The 21,044-nt window shown below is 37.4% G+C and overlaps 1 protein-coding gene across 1 annotated transcript in view; it reads right to left on the bottom strand.

The window, feature by feature from the left end:
• Positions 1–605: 605 nt before the first annotated feature.
• DECR1 (2,4-dienoyl-CoA reductase 1) overlaps positions 606–21,044 on the bottom strand; it is a 39,300-nt gene continuing 18,861 nt past the window's right edge. Inside the window, exons 6-10 of the mRNA XM_006943296.5 lie at positions 8,578–8,677; positions 3,667–3,739; positions 1,387–1,533; positions 863–925; positions 606–762 (exon numbers count right to left, since the gene is read on the bottom strand). Of these exons, the coding sequence (XP_006943358.2) occupies positions 703–762; positions 863–925; positions 1,387–1,533; positions 3,667–3,739; positions 8,578–8,677 (443 nt within the window). The 3' untranslated portion in view covers positions 606–702. The remainder of the gene's footprint in view (positions 763–862; positions 926–1,386; positions 1,534–3,666; positions 3,740–8,577; positions 8,678–21,044) is intronic.

Here is a 21,044-nt window from a genome sequence, read left to right as displayed (position 1 = left end):
AAATTTTCTTTGAATTAATATTGAGCTATCTAAAGAAGATAATTCACAAGTCCAGTGAAAAGGAAATATAATGGAGGGGTGCCTGGGTGTCTCAGTTGGTTAAGCATCTGACTCTTGATTTCAGCTCAGGTCATGATCTCAGGGTCGTGAGATCAAGCCCCAGGTGGGGCTCCGTGCTGAGCGTGGAGCCTGCTTGGGACTGTCTCTCTTGCTCTCTCTCTGCCCCTCTTCCCGCTAGCATGCATGCTCTCTCTTTCAAAAATAAACAAATAAACATTTAAAAAAAAAGGAAATATAATGAAAAGGCAGAGTCCATTAAATCTACTGTATACCCTCTTCTTTTGTTTTTTTAGGCCCCATTCCCATAGGCATGGTTTAATATGTAACTCAAATGCTACTTTGACCATTAAGATTCTCCTGACTTTTTCAAGTTATAATATCTGTTTCCTTCTCTGCATTTCCAAGCATTTTACCTCCACCAAAGCCTTTACTCACTAGCCTTTTTTATTTTTAAAAAAACTTTTGAAGGGATAATTTCCCATCTTACAGATCTTTAAATATAAAATGTATACCTACAGCTGGCCCAGCACGATACACACCCAGGCTGTGTTTGTTCGTTAACAATTTATTAGACTTGAAAATATTCAAAAGATCATAGACTGTATCATTTCCACTGTAACCAAGATGAAGGCCAGAGTGATCTTAGGAGCCTTTTGTCTTCCTGATGAGTCCTTCTATTGTGTCCCACTGCTCCTTAGTGACCTAACACAAACAGAAAGCCAACTTAATGTGGTTCTTGCATATTTTTAAAGCTTAGTATCTTAGCTGCTAATATTATATTATATTCACAAAACGGCATTACCTTCCTCAGACTGTTGAATTCCCCTGAAATAAATGCTTCCTCTCCACCATCAAATCTAATGACCTGAAGGAAAAAAAAAAAAAAAAAAAAAGCAAAAATTCTGAAACTAACGCCTTTTAAAACGGTTCTGAACCATTGGACATTCTCTCATCTTGATTGGATGGAACATCTCCTCGGCACTTTCAATCAAAGCCCAAATTCTGAAGACAAAAGTGATGATTAAACCTAATCTGATTAACTCATTTTAGAATCCTTTTTCCCCCCATCTCCACAATTTCAAATTCTACCCAATATTAAAAATCATCTTAAAGGCATGTCTTCCAAGGTAATTTGCATTTAATAAAATTAATTTATCCATGAAAAAATTCCATAGGCTAAACAATCTACATTAACATTTTATATTGTTTGCAACTAAATAAATATTTTAAATCATATTTATATTCAATATTGTCAGGACTGGTTCCACAACATGCCTTTCCACCCCAAATCCACGTCCCCCAAAAGTTAAGAGAAACAATGCTTACTGCCCCATTAATCCAAGAAGCATAGTCACTACAAAGAAAAGCAGCAAGATTTGCGAGTTCTTCTGTAGTTCCCAGCCGACCACAGGGGATTCTGTCAATCATTTCTTTCTCAAATTTTCCAGTTGGGTCAAGACGGCTAAAGGCACCCTTAGATATTAAGAAAATAGTTAGGTCGCGTTTTTTGTTAACGCAATTCCTTTCCTATCTAAGAAACAAGTTTGTAAGAAATGGAATATTACTATGGCAGCCTGTTCATACCTTAGGCCTTGTAAACAACAGAGGAGATTGCCAAATTCTTCCATATTCATTTTAGCTCAAAACAGGACATTTTATCTTATACTGACATAAAAAAAAATTACCAGAAAATATGACCTTTTTACCTTTGTTTTCTTCATCCATAAAATAAGGATACCTGTCATTAGCCACCTCACAAGACTGTTATAAGCATCAAAGGAGAAAAGGTATATGAAAGTACTCAGAAATACCTACAAGCCCAGTGTGCTGGACGTAGTAGTGATATTGTCATTTGATTTAGAAATCAGAAAAGTACCTCAAGTAGGAAACCTTTCAGGGGAAATTCCTTTTCTCCTCCTTTCTTCTCAAAATAATTGGAAAGGAGGAAAACAAGTAGGGAGGAATACTAAATTCAAGTAGGTCTTAAAGAAAAAAAAAAAAAAACAAAAAAACTAAATTTGCCAAACAATGTCTGTCTTCTGTTAATGATATGAAGGTGCGGACCAAGATGAAGTATGTATGTGCACGGATCAAAAAATAAATACATAAAAGACTGGGTTTCTCTGTATCAACGCCTGGGAGCCGAGGTGACAGCTGTCTTCAATAAAACAGGTATGAGACAGAGCAAGCCCTCAGGAGGCTCCTTGGGGGGTCCTCCAGCTCTCCCTGTGCACGAATCAACCGGTGGAGACAAAGGGTAGCAACGGGCTACCTGGCTCTACCAGTGCTTGCTTCAGAGTTTCTAGACTTCAATTTTCTTTTAAACTCTTTAAAGCTACATGCGTGTTATCTGTGTACAACTTATACCTCTACTGCTACGCTGCAAGCTCCTTTGATCACAAGGACTTATACCTCTACTGCTACATTGTAAGCTCCTTGACAGCAAGGACTCTGTCACAAATGTTTTTGTATTTTCTCAGCACCTTTGCATACAGCAGGCACTCAATATATGTTAAATAAGTAAATAAAATGCAGGTGATCTTTCCTAGTTAGTGAGGGCTTAAAAAGAAGCTCTGTGACTCCAGGGTTTTCTTCGGATAGCGCTCAGCACAGTTCTGCCCTGAATCACGTGTGTTAATACATGCTTTTGAGTTATTTTTCCATTAATTGTTTTAGACTCTTTATTATTGAAGTGTCAAATAAGATAGCCAAGTTTCAGTCACTCAGGTAGTTCTCCTTTCCATTTCCCCACCTTCAAGCTGCTAAAGAAACTAATACAGCCATTTCCTCATTGATATTTAATACCCAGAACTACCTACAATCCAAATGCTCCCTAGCATTATTTTCTAAAGTATTTATTGATACAACTAGAACAAGTGATCACACTTCACTGAGGCCTTCAGAGCTAGATGCCAGTTAGTGTTGTAAATTCTTGCTTCACATGAAAACAGAAAGTGAGAGGGAAGTTATCTGGGGCAGTGTGAGAGAACACAGAACCTGTGGACATTCTGAGCAGCAATCGTAACAGCACTAGTGATCATTATAAGTTGCAGTAAGTATCTGTAATGATTATTAATTATAGGTGAAATGCACGCCATCAGAAAGATTTGTAATCAGAGACATGGGAGTCAAATGGCATGCATAATTGAGTGTCTGAAAGTGAAAGAGATGTGAGCAAAGAAAACGCTACCTATCGCAAGAGCAGAGAACCTTCTAGAACATCTCTTAAAAATATACTTCCATTTCCAGGAACTAAATAAAAAAGGATGTCAATCAAAGAAAGAATCCTTAAAATACGGTGAAGATTAAGAAATATAGGGTAATAACAGATCACTGAAGCAAATCAGACAAAATACCAAAATTGATGGCACAAAAGATCCCAGAAGATTACGACACTGAAATAGATCTTATCAAGAAATTATATAACTGCTGTATTCCTGTCCACCTCCTTACTTATAGTGGATAATGGCAAAACCCTCTTCTCTACCACTAGGGCTCCAAGCTCAGACATCTCTGACAAGTCCTGCACACAACAATCAGAATATTTCTACCAATATTTCATTCCTTAATCATTCACAATGAGATACTAGGCAAATTAAACCTTACTTTCGTTTTTATAGGCCCCGGTTGAATCACATTGAATCGTAGTCCATATCTACCCCATTCAGCTGCAAGAGACCTAAAAATTAAAAAACATAGACTCTGAAATATTACACTATAAGCTAAAAATGCTAACAACCAAGACTCACTGCATGCTCACTACATGCCAGGGACTACAACCCCGAAGTACGTACTATTATTATTCCCCATATTATAGACAAGGAAACTGAGGCACAGAGAGGTTAAATCACTTGCTCTGGGTCACACAGCCAGTAAATCAACTTTAAGTGGTCTAGCTCCAGAATTTGTACCTTTAATCACTCTGTTTTAATATCCACTATTTATGTAGCAGGATTCTCACACAGAGTCCTGACGCCAAGGCTTTTCTTTCCAGGAAGCAACTTTATTTGTGCCAGCATCGCTCAGTTGGGTTCATTTCTGAAGAACTGAGCCCCGAACACCACGTGGCATAGTTTTTTACATATTTTTTACTTCTTTGTCTCCCACATATGGTAACATACAGACATGTAGTCTGATTAAGTGTCCCATGTTACAAGGTCATGAAGGATGTTGTCATGTATGCGTATACAACCGGATTGCCTTGAGTTTTTTTTTTTTTCTTTTTTCTTTTCTTTCCTTAGGGAGGGGACCCTACCACATTTACATTTTAGTGTCCTTCCATAATCACTATGCTCTACCACCCACCATTTACACTGCCAAACCAAGTCCAATATCAAAATACATTATTAGAGTAAGTATCACAATTTAGCATGAAGAGTGAGACAATCATGCCCTCCCCCACATCTTCTGGAGTTCAGTCCTACATGTACAAAGTCCAAAATAGCTTGACTTATATATAGTCCATTGGATTACAATGTTTACAGCATCACAAGTGCTTTTAAGTAAGAGATGAATTACAAAGATATAAAATACTATCTATATCCATGTTTAATGAGGCTTTAATATAATTGTTGAACTGCACTCAAAAGGAAATAGGAACCTAACAAAATCTTACTAAATGGTATGACACAAAATATAACAATAATAGAAAACATGGAAACTTGAAGCAATCTGTTTTAAAACCCTACTTGATAGACAGGTCTTAACTTTTATTGTCTCATTTTAGGAATTTATATTCATATGTACATTTGTGTCTATATATACTTAATCTAGTTTTAAAAAATGACTTAGGGTAACCATTGAAAAATATATAAATAATGCAAATAAGGAAGATAAAATCATTTGAAGGAAAGAAATAGAGAGAAGAAGGAAGGCAGGAAAGAAGGAACGAAGATTAAAAAAAGGATAAGGAAACACAAAGGAACCAAGAATGGAGCTAATACCTAAATGTTCTATGGCATTCCATATAATCACAATACGTGGGTCACAAATTTGCATCCATTCTTTCCATGACACTATGCAAAAATGAAACCTAATCAGTTACACACTTTGCAGTGCCCATAAGGAAAAAGCAAGCTAATATCTCAGGAAAAGCACAACTGTTCCTGATTAAAAAAAAAAAAAAAAAAAAAAAAAAAAAAATCAGAAAAACACTTCTTTCAAGAAGACTTCTAAAATGAAAATTGTGTAATGTAATAATACAAGACTGCGTACTTGCAATAGATACAAAGAGATAAGTCTTATGGAACTACAAGAAATCAATTAACATGACCCAACAAGATCAATTCAAAGGCCAAATCAGAGGGTGCCTGGGTGGCTCAGTTGGTTAAGCCTCTCACTCTTGATTTTGGCTCAGGTCATGATTTCATGGTTCCATTCATGAGATTGAGCCCTGAGACAGGTTCTGGGCTGATAGCGTATGGAGCCTGCTTAGGATTCTGTCTCTGCCTGTCTCTGCCCCTCCTATGTGTGCTCTCTCTGTCTCTCAAAATGAATAAATAAACATTAAAAAAAAAAAAAAACCCACAAACGGCAATTCAGCAAAATTCATTCTACTGGGGTGGGGGTGGGAGGGCAGGTGCTCCAAACACAGTCTGTTAATCTGTCTTAATCCTTGGGTGCATTTTAGAGAATGGGTGGATTGCATCTCTTTGGGGCAAATCATACATAAAGATTGCTTCCCTGAGTGATACTTTTGACAGAATTCATGACCATACCTACCCTTGGCATGTACTTGTAGTGCATCTGCTCCAAATTGCTAGGAAAGTGGTAACTTCATGTCCTAACAGAATTACCGAGCCAAGCAGAGTTTATGGCTTCCTGTGAAAAACTGAGCAACCTATTAAGGAAACATGCCTAGAGGAAAAGCCATCCAATCTCTGCTGAGAGGTGCAACAGATACACTTTTTCCAGTCCTAACTCTCATTAAACTAGTTTATATTCTGATAACATGATAAGAAATCCACCTCATTAGCTCATTTTGCGTGACAAGATGCTAAGCATAATATACTCATTATATGTTAGCCATTATTGTTGTTAAATCAACAGATGTTTATCGTGTACTTACTGTGAGCTGATAACACTTTATAAGTGTTACTTACCCTCAAAGAAAGGCAGTCCCTGCTCTCAAGAGAGCAGTCTTATTCTCTCAAAAGAAGCCAGCTCAGTTATATCACAAAGTAGTTACTCTTCTGGGAATTATGTAAGGTGTGCCATGACTGCTTAAAGGAAGAAGTACTTCAGTCTACTGAGAGTGAGAAGGAAGGCTTCCTGGAGGAGGTGATATTTGAGTTAACACTTGAAGGAGTAGGAGTTTATGGTGAGAGGCAAGGGGGAGGAAAACAGGATGGGAGATACCAGAGCATAGGATGGAAAACAAAAGATAGCCCAGGCATATGGGCCAGAATGAGTGAAGGACAAAGGCACAAACAACATGCAGTATTTGGGGACTTATAAGGCCTTATTCAGTAGGACCATGTACCATAAAGTATGAGAAGAGAACTGATGGGAATGCAGGCTGGAGAGGAAGTACACATTTACTGAGTATCTATTTCATGCAATACACTATGCAGTAATAAAACAAAACAAAAGAAAAGAACAAGCAGCACAGAATCATAGACCTTAAAGGACATGAAACTGAAACTTCTAACAAGATCAAAGGTCCTAACAAGACAAAAATATTTTTTGAGAGAGCACGCACATGTGATGGGGGTGGGGGGCACAGAGAGAGGGACAGAGAGAGAATCTTAAGCAGGCTCCATGCTCAGCACAGAGCCCGATGGAGGGCTCCATCTCCCGAATGAGTTCATGACCTGAGCCGAACGAAATCAAGAGAAGTTGGACACTTAACCGACTGAGCCACCCAGGCACCCAAGACAAATAGTGATACTGTACAAATGATGCCAAAATAGCCAAGTTCTAATTCCTTATTTGTAATACCATCTGACCTTAAAAAAAAGGTAATTATCTCTATTCACACTAAGACTCGACTTGAAGTATAGTAATATGTCTTTATATCTCAAATAAATATATGTTACTGATTTAAACGTTAAAAAGAATTTTGAGACTACTTGGGAAAGAGAATAATTGTGCAGTTCAGCCAGCAAGGAGCAAGAGCTACACATCAGACCTTGCCAAGAAATAAGTATATAGAGATGAATAAGGCTTCTCCCTCACAGAACTCACATTCTAGTGGGGAAGTCAGACAGCTTGGACAGGATGTTAAAAAGGAGTCTTGCGTGTCCTTCCCTGTGCCCCTCATTGGTACACTACCTTCATTTTAGAATCTATAACAATGGGTGGCATTTATTTATTGGTGTGTTAGTCTTCTCACTAGACAAAAATAAAGTTTTAAGGGTGCACAGAGTAGAGAATAATTCATTCTGTTCTAAAGAAATGAGAGAAAACATCACAGAGGAAGTGATATGATGACAGCCTTGAAAGTAGGGAAAATATCACAGCAAATTCCAACAGCAGCATAGCCCAAGCACAGAGAGATGAAAATGCACGGCATATTTAAGGAAATACAGAACAGTTCAATGGAAATTAAAACACAAGAAAAATGGCATAAGACTATACACTCAGGTGGGGGTGAGGACTATTCTACTTCTATCACTATCGTATCGTATCGCTGGTACCCAGCATAGTGTCAGGCACACAAAAGGCACAAAATAAATATTTATCCAATTAGTCAGTGAATAAACAAAGGTCAGGGACCAGTTTATTTAGAATGCCATAGTGAGTTTTGGCTTTTATTCTAAAGAGTCATGGAAAAATGATCTAAGATTTTAGCTAGGGAGTATCATAGGCATACCTGTATTTTTAGAGAGATGATTCTGGTGGGAATATGCATAAAAAATAAAGAGGGAAAAGACTGGTAGCAGAGAAACACATTAGAGGGCTATTACAGTAAGCCATGATAACAACTGACATTACCACAAAAACAGTGGCAAAGGTTGATGGGGAACAGATTCAAAGAGCTATCATATGCTGCTGAGAAAAGGCCACAAGATCTGGCAGTGGTGACTGGTTTATGTTAGTCCTATGAATCTCACACAGCAGGTACAATAAAAGGATGAAGGTGTGTTTAATAGAGATCAGAAATAGACTAAAGATAAAGGTATATGGGAGAACAAAAAGGCTGTACTCCTGTGCTATCTAATATGATAGCCACTAGCTACATGTAGCTATCTAATCTTAATTTTCATTTTAAAGTAATTAAAATTAAATAAAATTTAGGTTCTTAGTCACTGTAGCCACAATTCAAAGGTTCATATGTGGCTGTTGGATAGTGCCGAGTTATAAAACGCTTCCATTGCTGCAGAAAGTTCTATCAGGCAGTGCTGACCTTGACAAATAGGACTCATCCAAGAAACAGAAAGTATGTTTTCAAGTAAATCCAAATTAATCTTTGTTTACTTTTCTCTGGATGGAGACTAGAATGAAGAAATTTAGCTCCATGAACTACCAAAGTACACTGTTTATCTTCAGTGATGGGATTAACATAGGAGTACTCACTTGTTCATGGCCTCCACACCCGCTTTGGCAGAAGCACTTGGTACTACAAAACCCGACCCACTTTCAGCATAGATGGTTGTAATAGCAAGAAATGCTGCTCCTGAAATTGGAAAAGGATATAGTAATTAACAATATGGCCAAATCTACGCACGTCAGGAAAACATGGTTTATAAGAATGGGATCTGATTCAAGAGGATATAACAAAAATGTAGCATTTTGTAAAACTTCAGTAGCCCTAAATTAATGAAAGAGTAATCTCTAAAACTGCTACATCTTGCTAGTAATCTTGCTGTCCATCAAGGCGGCCTAGTCTGTGCTTACTCAACATTCTATACCAGGTGAGTCAATATCGAGGCCCAAACCTCAGAGGCGTGGCCCTATGTAACCCCCTGCATAGTCAGCTGGATGGGATTTCCACTAACCAAGCACCCACTTAAGTAAGAATAAATTAGAATCACAACTATATTAGCAGGGACTTCTGCTTCCAGCCACGATGGACTTGCCCTCCTCCTGTAAACGTCTGCATAACACATACAATTACATGATACAACTATTTTCAGATACCATACAGCAGGCAGGGAAAGACAGTGACCCCTGAGAGAAGAAAAACACGTGAAATGAGCCCTAAGGCCACCCCAGATTTTTGTCTAAAGGTACGATACATATACTATATTCTCTGCGATGTAATATATACCACAAACATACAATACTACACACACACACACACACACACCGTACACATATACTATATAGACTGTGAGATAAGGAAGAGAAATACAAGTGAAATATGGCATTCTCACTGAGTTGAGGAGACAGAGATCAGAGTTTGGGGAGACTGAGGAAGCTGGAATTTGTGAGGAGAGATCCCCCAAGGAGAGAAGTATGCAGATACAGAACTCTAGAAATCTGCACAGTGTCTCTTTGAGTCTTTGGTCAAACAGCAAGCTGTCCGTGTCTAGGAGGAGACTTCACGAGGCCAGGTGAAGAACAAGTGCCAGGGAGCTGGAAGCTGCACAAGTCCCAGACTTCACATAGGGCTGGGAGAGGAGGGAGTTCAAAGTAGCCTCACTGAACATCCAGGACTTTAAGTGGAGAATTCAGAAAGGCCATGCCTTACTAGGAGTGTTAAATTAGCTCAAAAGTAAAGACTACCCTACACGGATGCAAATAAAGCTTAAAAATGAATACCGAAATGACCAAGCTGATCCACAAGTAACTGAACTGTTTGCTAAAATAAAACTCAACACATTTCAAAGGAAAATTTTAATAAACACACACACATTCAACAACATAACATTCATAGCATGCAGTCAAAAATCGCTACACAAAAAAGACACAAACATAACCAGGAGAAAAATCAGTTAATAGTCTCAGAAATGCTACAAAAGATAGAATTGGCAGACAAAGACCTTTAAAATGATATTATAAATATGCTAAAAGATTTCAAGGAAAATGAGTATAATAAAAAAAATCAATAAAAATACAAAAATAAACCAAATAGGAATTCTAAAGCAAAAAAAAAAAAAAAAAAAATACAATATCTGAAATGAAAAATTACATGAATGGGCTTATTTGTAGAAGAAAGATCCACTGTCTTGAAGACATAGCATCAGCAATCAGTGAAAATGGAGGACAGTGAAAGGAAAATAGTTGGGAAGGGAAAAAAATAACCAGAGCTTCAGTGAGCTGTAGAACAGTATCTAGCATGCTAGCATTTGTACAATTGGTGTCCCAGAAGGAAGGGGAAGAAAAGTCACTTGGAGAAATAAAGACTGAAAACTTTTCATATTTGGTAAAATCTGTATCGATCCAGGGAGCTAAACAAATCCTAGGTAAGATGAATACAAAGAAAACCATACCAAGCCATATCATATCAGTCACTCAAAACCAGTGATAAAGAGAAAATCTTTTTTTTTCTTTAAGATTTTATTTTTAAGTAATCTCCATACCCAATGTGGAGCGCGAACTTACAACCCTGAGATCAAGAGTCGCATGCTCCACCTACTGAGCCAACCAGGTTCCCCAAAGAGAAAATCTTAATAGAACCAGAGGAAACAGTAAAAAACATAAACAAGGGAACAGATATTAAAAATATTCACTAACAGTAGTATCTGGGTGGCTCAGTCAGTTATGCATCCAACTCTTCATTTTGGCTTAGGTCATGATCTCATGATAGTGAGACCAAGCCCCTGTGCTGGATGTGGAGCCTGCTTAAGATTCTCTCTGTCCCTCTCCCTCCGCCCCTTCCCTGCTCAAGCTGGCATTCTCTCTCAAAAAAAAAAAAAAAAAAAAAAAAAACAAAACTATTCACTGACATCATCAGAAAGAAAGTTAGCTCAGGTCATGATCTCACAGTCTATGAGTTCAAGCCCTGAGTCAGGCTCTGTGCTGACTGCTCAGAGCCTGGAGCCTGCTTCAGATTCTGTGTCTCCCTCTCTCTCTGCTCCTCCCCCATTCATGCTGTCTCTCTCCCTCTCTCTCTCTCAAAAAATAAACATTAAAAATTTTTTTTAAAAAATGAAAGTGATATTTTCTGACAAAAAAATCTGAAAGAACTCAATGCCAGCAGACGCATACTAAAAGAAATATTGAAAAAGTTCTTCAAGCAAAATGAAAATGATAATAAATAGAAACTCAAATCTTCAGATGGAATGATGAATGTCAGAAACAGTAAATCAGTCAAATATTTACAGTTTTTGTTTTCCAAATGTCTTTTGAAAATAACTGACAGTATAAAGCTGTATTAGAAAGTGACACAAAACATACAGTAATCAACAGTGCTTGGGACATAATACATTCTCCATAAATTGACTAAATGAATGAAAGTTTAAAATAATAATCTTTAACTGCTAAGAAATCACTGATTTTCTATTTTTTTAGCCACTAAACTAGATAATACTCCAAGTGTAATATATCGTGTACATATATATATATATCTTATAAAACAACATATGCTTTAAGAAATTTAAAGGACAATAAGTGTGAAAGACTACAATAAAAATAATTTGAAGAATATTCAGATAAGTTTTATTCCTCCTCCAAAAATATCTAGCTTCTCTTCCCCTCTGCATTTTCCAAAGTACCAACAAAACTCAGCACATCCTGGACAATACGGGGGTGGAGAAGGGGGCAGGAGTACCATTTTGAGGACATGAGAAGATAGTCATTATGGTAACTCCTTTTGTATATCAAACTCAGCCTCTTTTAGTACTGTGAAAATTATTTTCCTTCCAAAATCACTCTGTGCAAAAGGAAGGATGTCGAACATTCATGTACACAATCACACTACACTGACAACAGAGGCTAACCACATCACTCTTACAGCAAAATCATAAAAGCTACTTTTGCTTATACAAAGCAAATGCTCCAGTAGAAAGTGCTCCAAGGGTGCCTGGGTGGTTCAGTTGGTCAAGCATCCAACTTCGATTCAGGTCATGAGCTCATGGTCCAAGACCTGCATCAGGCTCTCTGCTGTCAGCACAGAGACCACTTCAGATCCTCTGTCTCCCTCTCTCTCTGTCCCTCCCCCACTCTTGCTTGCTCTCTCAAAATAAATAAACATTAAAAAAATATTTTAATTAAAAAAAGAAAGTGCTATAAGTTCTGATTCACATTAAACAAATGTTTATTAAGGTGTGGGAGAAGAGGAATTAAGCCATTTTATATAAAAGATGTTGTCCTCTTCTTTCTCCTTTTAGGTTTTATTTTCTCAACCTAGAAGATCTGGGTCACCCACTGCCTGCAATGAGACGACAGTGCTTCTTTTAATTCTATGAGTGTAAAAAGGAGGTAAAATTTGGAAACTATACTATTCCAATAGGGTTAATGCTGCACAGTGGGAAAATACAGCAGGATTTTAAAGAATGAAAAATAGTGCTAAAAGGTCAAAATAAAGATTGTTAGAGGCACCTGGGTGGCTCAGTTTGTTAAGCATCTGACTTCGGCTCAGGTCATGATCTCGAGGTCCGTGAGTTCAAGCCCCGCCTTGGGCTCTGTGCTGACAGCTCAGAGCCTGGAGCGGGCTTTGATTCTGTGTCTCCCTCTCTCTCTGCCCCTGCTCGCTCGCTCGCTCTCTCTCTCTCTCTCTGTCTCAAAAATAAAGAAACATTCTAAAGATTGCTCATTAATCGTTGCTACCTATCAATCTTTTACCCTCATGCAAAAAAAAGTGCACCATTTTGAAATTGATAATATCCAGCTTTTTAATTACTAACTGTAACTTCAACTGACTTCCTAGCTACTCAGCCAATTTCACTGAAATTTGACTCCTGGCCTTAAACCTATACAAGGATCTGTAGCCACATCTCAAACTCAACCTCTGTCATCATCTTGGTAGATTTCAAACACCAGGAGGACAAGATTAGAAATCTCACAGCTCTACGATCTCCTCATCCCCAACAAGGTTCCCTGCTACCCTGCCACAACCTGAGCTTTGCCATCACATGCCAAAATATTGCTACAGTGCCTCCCTCACTCTCTGGATCCTGCCCTTCCAGCACTCTCACACCCTCATACTATATGTGTTCCTTAAGACCTCATTATAAATTCCAGGTGCTTTTCCTCTCATATTCCTTAGGCTTATAATTCACTCCCGGTCTAACTTGCCTATTTGCCACATAGACAATTACTGAATTAATCACTTAATGCCTAGCTACCATGTTGTCTGAAGACCTCAATCCTCAACTCCTCAATACCAGAACTGCCTTCTCCACTCTTAGAAGGGACTGTTACACTGTTACAACTGTGAGTGAATGTCACTGGAAAGATACATCCGCAATTTCACCTGGCTCTCAACACTGCTCATCAGCTCTTTCATTATCCAGAGTAAGACCCTACACCTGTGTTTCTAATTCACAGCTCCAGGGACTAGACCATCCTTTCATTGGTTCTTGTTTCTTTCTCCTTTAACACTTCTCTTCACTGGGCTCTCCCCTCAATCATAAATCATGCTTCAATCTCCAGTCAGAACGTATCTCTTCTTAAGATCCTTCAATTAAACTTTACTAATCTCCAGAGGGTAAACTCCAAACCCCTTACCCTCATTTCTTGCCTCTCCAGGCATTATATGTTACACATACATAACACTGAACTCCTTAGACTTCCTAAACACACAATTGAGCTATTGTTTGTGGCTTTCCTCTTCCATTATTGCCAGCAATTAATTTTACTGACAATCATGGCAAAAAAAGAAAATACTGCACTGCTCTGCCTTTTTGATTAGGGCACAGAAGACCTCATCTCTTAGCCATTTTTCAATAGAAGCTCAGATTAAATTTAAATCTAAAAATCATCATTGCTCTAAAAGTTATTCAAAGGAGGATTATATAACTTAAAAAAACAGAATAACTCTTCTAAAAAAATATTACCTACTAAGTAAAGAATTATCTCAGTTGAACATTTAATATAAACACATTATTCACATAGATTGAAACTTGAAAGTTTAATTACAATAAGTAGTATCAAGACTCTGGTTTTTCTAGTCTACTTTAATTATGGGTCCCGGTCTCAACTTTAGGCATTTCATGGCACCCTTGTAACTGAGGTAGTAAACATACACTTATCTTGGTGGAACATAACGTTTTCTTTAATAGCTAACACTTAACTGAGCACTAGCCTGGGCCAGGCACTGTTCTTAACACTTTACACACACTAGTTCATTTAACCATCGCAGCAATCCTAGGAAGGAGGTTCTATATTATCCCCAATTTACAGAAGAAAAGACTGAGGCACAGAAAAGTAACTTGCCCAAATTCACAGTACTATCAAGTGATGTAAGCAGGATGGGAACAGGCAGTGTGATTCTAGAGCCTACACCCTTAACCACTACTAAAACTGCCTAAGAAACTTCCAATTACATAGTTTAAAAGAAAAAAAGATTCCCTTCAAAATTTCCAAATCACTTTACCTTTATATTATCTTCATAATACACCAAAGTAAGGTACATAGTTGCTACAAGAAATTTTAACAAATGAATTTGAGGGGCGCCTGGATGGCTCATTCGGTTAAGCACCCAACTTCAGCTCAGGTCGTGATCTCCCGGTTCACAAGTGCGAGCCCCATGTCGGTCTCTGTGCTGACAGCTCGGAGCCTGGAGCCTGCTTCGGATTGTGTCTCCCTCTCTCTCTGTCTCTCTCTCTCAAAAATAAATAAATTTTTAAAAAAATTTTTAAACAAATGAATTTGAAATGTTCCATCAAACTAAGTGAGATAACTCTGGCAAAAAGTGATTTTTGAAAATGATACTGATGCTGTCCTAATAAATTCTGAATGATGAGTAGAAACGTACTTTTAAACATTCTTTAAATGCACCCAGTATTCTAAGGAAGGACTGGACACAATACACAGAAATGTGTCCATATGATTCTAATATTCTTTAAAATCTAGACAGCATTTAACTTGCACTCATACTACTGAAAAATAAGAAGGCCACACTCTACTCCTGGTCTACTCTTCCTTGCTTGTGCAACAAGGTGCACTTGCTTCCATACCAGTGATTTTGCCAAATGACTGGTCATCTTGTTTTATTCCAGTAGTAAAGCTGACAGACATAACCGAAAGAGCTGTTAAATACGCCCTCAATTCCTCTTGTTTTTGTGGCTCTCAGAAATGTTTCATATACAAAGCATCACCTTTCGTGCTTAGTGGTAAGTTAGGAACTCGTGGCGACAGGAATGGAGAATTGAGAATTTAAAGCATCTACCTCATATATAAAAAAGACTAATTCTGAGCCACGTGTAACTATAAGGGAATAAAATAGTACACACTTTACAGTCACTTCAAGTATTAAATGAGCTAATAAATGTTTAGCATTTAGAACAAAATCTGATACAGAATAAACAATAAATGTTTGGTGGTTTTTTTTTATGATTATTTTTATTTTTGAGACAGAGAGAGACAGAGTATGAACGGAGGAGGGGCAGAGAGAGAGGAAGACACAGAATCGGAAGCAGGCTCCAGGCTCTGAGCCATCAGCCCAGAGCCCAACACGGGGCTCGAACTCACGGACCGCGAGATCGTGACCTGAGCTGAAGTCGGATGCTTAACCGACTGAGCCACCCAGGCGCCCCTGTTTGGTGTTTTAAAAAAAGGAAAGATGAAAGGCAAGAAGGAAGGAGGAAGAAGGAAGGGAGAGAGGAAGAAAATACGGCTAAAGTTAAAACATTTCCTTACAAATAATATTTTGCTTTTTGCTTGTTCCATATTCTAACACCTGTTGGGTATTCTACCTTTATTTAGTAATTATATAAGTGGCAGTGATGACTACAGAATTCTCAAATGGTCCTATGTGGAAGGAATTCTAACTTCTTGGTATAAAGTAATCCATGTGACTCAATTACCAAAGTTAGTCCAAAATCAAGTACGATATCTGGGTAGGCTAACCTATAATAGGATTTAAGAAAAAATGTTTTATTTGAATAAAATCCAAACAAATATTTTTTAAATAATTTTTTTTTAAATTCATTTACTTTTGAGAGAGAAAGAGAGACAGAGACAGAGTGCGAGTAGGGGAGGGGCAGAGAGCGAGGGAAATACAGAATCCCAAAGCTCCAGGCTCTAAGCTGTCAGCACAGAGCCCAACAAGGAGCTTGAACTCATGAGCTGTGAGATCATGACCCGAGCCAAAGTTGGACACTTAACTGACTGAGCCACTCAGGTGCCTCCAGACAAACACATTTTTAAAAGACAATAATGGGTATGTGGCCAATATTTTTACTTCAATGTCAAGTAATTTTTTAATGTTTTTAATGTTAAATATTTATTTTTGAGAGAGAGAAAGAGAGCACACACACAAGAGGGGGAGGGGCACAGAGAGAGAGAGGGAAACACAGAACCTGAAGCAGGCTCCAGGCTCCAGGCTCCCAACATGGGCTCGAACTCACGAACCTGAGATCATGACCTGAGTTGAAATCGGACACTCAGCTGACAGAGCCGCCAAGGTGCCCAAACAAGTAATTTAAAATTCTGATAAGCAGCCCAAAATGACATTTATCAGGCTGTTTTGAACACTCATGTACTATGTTTTTGACAGTGGTACATGAAGGAGACATGTTTTGGACATAGCTTAAACATGATAATCAATTTCAAAAAGCAGGGCTATAGCCAACACATCATCTGTTCGCAAAAAACAGAGGTGAGGACTGCCAGAGCAGGTGAAAAGAGGAAGCAACATTTGCATACAAATTGCCCTCAAATAATTGGCTGATCCCTAAACTGAGAAAGCACTGTTACAGCTTTAAGAACCTCAGTTAAAAGTAATAGCTGGAAGCTGAAAAAGTGAGCCTTAAGAAAATTTTAGTGAAACAAATCTACCAATATACAAATAGGATAATATATCATAACCAAGCAGGATTTAGATTCAGAATGCAATGTTGGTTTAAAAATTCAAAAATTATGGACTTCAAGCTGTATTACAAAGCTGTAATCATCACGACAGCATGGTACTGGCACAAGAACAGACACTCAGATCAATGGGACGGAACAGAGAACCCAGAAATGGACCCACAAACCTATGGCCAACTAATCTTTGATGAAGCAGGAAAGAATATCCAATGGAATAAAGACAGTCTCTTCAGCAAGTGGTGCTGGGAAAAATGGACAACGACATGCAGAGATATGAACCTGGACCACTTTCTTACACTATACACAAAAATAAACTCAAAATGGATGAAAGACCTAAACGTAAGACAGGAAGCCATCAAAATCCTTGAGAAAGCAAGCGAAAACCTCTTTGACCTTGGCCACAGCAACTTCTTACTCAACACGTCTCCGGAGGCAAGGGAAACAAAAGTAAAAATGAACTATTGGGACATCATCAAAATAAAAAGCTTCTTTCTGCACAGTGAAGGAAACAATCAGCAAAACTAAAAGGTAACCGATGGAATGGGAGAAGATATTTGCAAACCACATATCTGATAAAGGGTTAGTATCCAAAATCCATAAAGAACTTACCAACTTAACACCTAAAAAACAAATAATCCAGTGAAGAAATGGACAAAAGACATGAATAGGCACTTCTCCAGGTAAGACATCCAGATGGCCAACTGACACATGAAAAAATGCTCAACATCACTCATCATCAGGGAAATACAAATCAAAACCACAATGAGATACCACCTCACAGCTGTCAGAATGGCTAACATTAACAACTCAGTCAACAGCAGATGTTGGTGAGGATGTGGAGAAAGAGGGTCTCTTTTGCACTGCTGGTGGGAATGCAAACTGGTGCAGCCACTCTGGAAAACAGTTTGGAGTTTCCTCAAAAAGTTAAAAATAGAACTACCCGATGACCCAGCAATTGCACTACTAGGTATTTATCCAAGGGATACAGGTGTGCTGTTTCAAAGGGGCACATGCACCCCAATGTTTATAGCAGCACTATCGACAATAGCCAAAGTATGGAAAGAGCACAAATGTCCATCGATGGATGAATGGATGAAGAAGACGTGGTGTGTGTATATGTATATATATACATATACATACATACACATACATACATACAATGGAGTATTACTCGGCAATCAAAAAGAATGACATCTTGCCATTTGCAACTATGCAGATGGAACCGGAGGGTATTATGCTAAGTGAAATTAGTCAGAGAAGGACAAATATATGACTTCACTCTTATGAGGACTTTAAGAGACAAAGCAGATGAACATAAGGGAAGCAAACCAAAAATAATATAAAAACAGGGAGGGGGACAAAACATGAGACTCTTAAATATGGAGAACAAACAGAGGGTTGCTGGAGGGGTTGTGGGAGGGGGGATGGGCTAAATGGGTAAGGGGCATTAAGGAATCTATTCCTGAAATCATTGTTGCACTATATGATAACTAACTTGAATGTAAATTTAAAAAAAAAAATAAGAAATTAATCAATGGAATTCACCATACTAACAGGTTTTTAAAGCTGGGAATGTCAATAAACATAGAAGATTTGACAAATGCCTATTCATGATTTAAAAAAAAAAAATCAGCAAACTAGATACAGAAGCAAATTTCCTCAACTGATAAGGAACACTTAGGGAAACCTACAGGTAAACTCATAATTAATGATGACTGAGTGATTTCCTCCTGATATCAAGATAAAACATTTACATTCACCACTGCTATTCAACATCGTACTGGAGGTCCCAGCTGGTAAAATAAGGCAAGGAAACTAAATACAGATTAGAAAGGAAGGTATAAAGATTGGCTTTTTTCACAAACAATTATCAAAAGGGGCGCCTGGGTGGCTCAGTCAGTTAAGCATCTGACTTTAGCTCAGGTCATGATCTCACAGTTTGTGGGTGCAAGCCCCACATTGGGCTCTGTGCTAACAGCTCAGAGACTGGAGCCTGATTCAGATTCTGTGTCTCCTTCTCTCTCTCCGCCCCTCCCCCACTCACTCTCTCTCTCTCTCTCTCTCTCTCTCTCTCTCTCTCTCTCTCTAAAAATAAATAAACATTAAAAAATGTTTTAAAAATTATCAAGAATATAGAAAATCCTAAGGAATCTACCAAAAAAGCTGTAAGAACTATTAATTAATTTTAGCAAGCTCACAGAAAAAGGGTCGATGTACAAAAACAAGTCCACCATATTTTTAAATACTAGAAGCAAACAATTATAAAATAAAATTTAGAAAACAATATCCTTTAACATAACACCAAAAATATAAAATTCTTTGGCAGAAATAAGACCTACACACTGAAAAGAGCAAAACATTGCTGACAGAGATTAAAGACCTAAACAAATAGAAAGATACTGCATGCAGACTGACTGAAAGATGATATTGTCAAAATATCACTTCTCCTCAATATAATCTATAAATCTATAATCTATAATGTATAAATCTGTAAATTTTGACTCCTGGTCAAAATTTCAGGAGACTCTTTCATAAAAATTATTGAATTCTAAAATTTATATGAAAATGCTAAGGACATACAATAGTGAAAGCAATTTTGAAAAAAGAATAAAGTTGGAGGACTCACAATACCTGATGTCAAATTAATATAAAGCTAATCTATATATATGTATACATTATAAAGCTAAGTAATCAAATAATGATAAATGTATCAACTGAACAGAATAGAGAGGTCAGAAATTGACCTACATTTATATCAACTGATTTTCCACCAAAGTACCAAAGTATTTCAATGAGGAAAGGATGGACAGATATATGCAAAAAATTAATCCTGACTGTTATCTCATACCACATGCAAACATTAACTCAAAATGGATCATGACCTAATTGTAACAGTGAAAATTATAAAAGTTCCAGAAGAAAACAATGGAGAAATTAATTGTGACCCTGGGTGAAGGAAAGATCTCTTAGATACAACTCAAAAAGCATGAGTCATAAAAGAAAAGTTTCATTAAACTGAACAACATCAAAATTAAAAACCTTTTATCTTCAGAAGACATTGTTAAGAACAAGACAGATCACAGACTGAGAAAAAAATATTTGCGAAGCATGTATCTAATAAAAGATTTATACTCAAAATATGTAAAATAACTTTTCAATCAATACTAAAACAAACACCTAATAAATAAACGGACAAAAGATTAGAACAGACACTTCATCAAAAAATATATGCAAAGACCACAGGAAAAGATGCACAACTTCATTAGTCACGAAATGTAAGTTAACACCACAAATGAGGGACAACTATAGAGGACAGCTAAAATGTAATATAACCAATCCAGTGTGGGCCAGAATGTGGCACAAATGAATATAAATTGCTGTTGGGAAAGCAACCTCCTAGAGCCAATTTGCAAAACCGTTCAGTGGACTTATCAAAATTTAGTTTCCTCAACTCATCAAAAGACACTGATAAGGAAATGAAAAGACAAGCGACAGATTGGGAGAAAATATTCTAAAGACATACTATATCTGACAAAGTCCTCAGTCCAGATTAAACAAAGAATTTCTATAAATCAATAATGAAAAGACCAACAACCAAATAAAAATGTATTAAAAACTAAGATAGTGAGGAGTAAGTGGAAGATGGAAGAGGGAACCCTTGGGAGCAGTAAAAATGTTAGATGTCTTGCCTGGCGCGATGGTTACCTAAGTGCATAAGCTTATTAAAAGTTCAATTTGAACACAAAAAATCTGTGGGTCTCACTATATACAAATTTTACCTCAATTTTAACAAGCTAAAGTTAATACATTTGAGTTATGTTTTGCATTTATTTATTCTTTTTTAATAAGCTTATAATAGTCTTGATTTCATTCTATTTCCACACTGATATATAAAAGTACATTGTAAATTAAATAGTACCACAGTGGTATAAAGTATTATTAGTGTTACCTCAATAAAATACTTTTTACACGTCCTTAAATCACCTCTTTTGAGTTTCAGGAGGTATCTCTTGTTTCTAGTGATCTAGGGTTTCATGTAAAAATTCAGTATTTATCCTATCCATGTCCTTTGTGACTACATTTATTTAGTTTTTTTAGTATGAAATTTATTGTCAAATTGGTTTCCA

Source organism: Felis catus, chromosome F2 (assembly GCF_018350175.1).
Source record: "Felis catus isolate Fca126 chromosome F2, F.catus_Fca126_mat1.0, whole genome shotgun sequence".
Classification (NCBI taxonomy): domain Eukaryota; kingdom Metazoa; phylum Chordata; class Mammalia; order Carnivora; family Felidae; genus Felis; species Felis catus.
The sequence above is the reverse complement of the archived record's forward strand: the minus strand, read 5'-3'. Positions and strand labels throughout refer to the sequence as shown.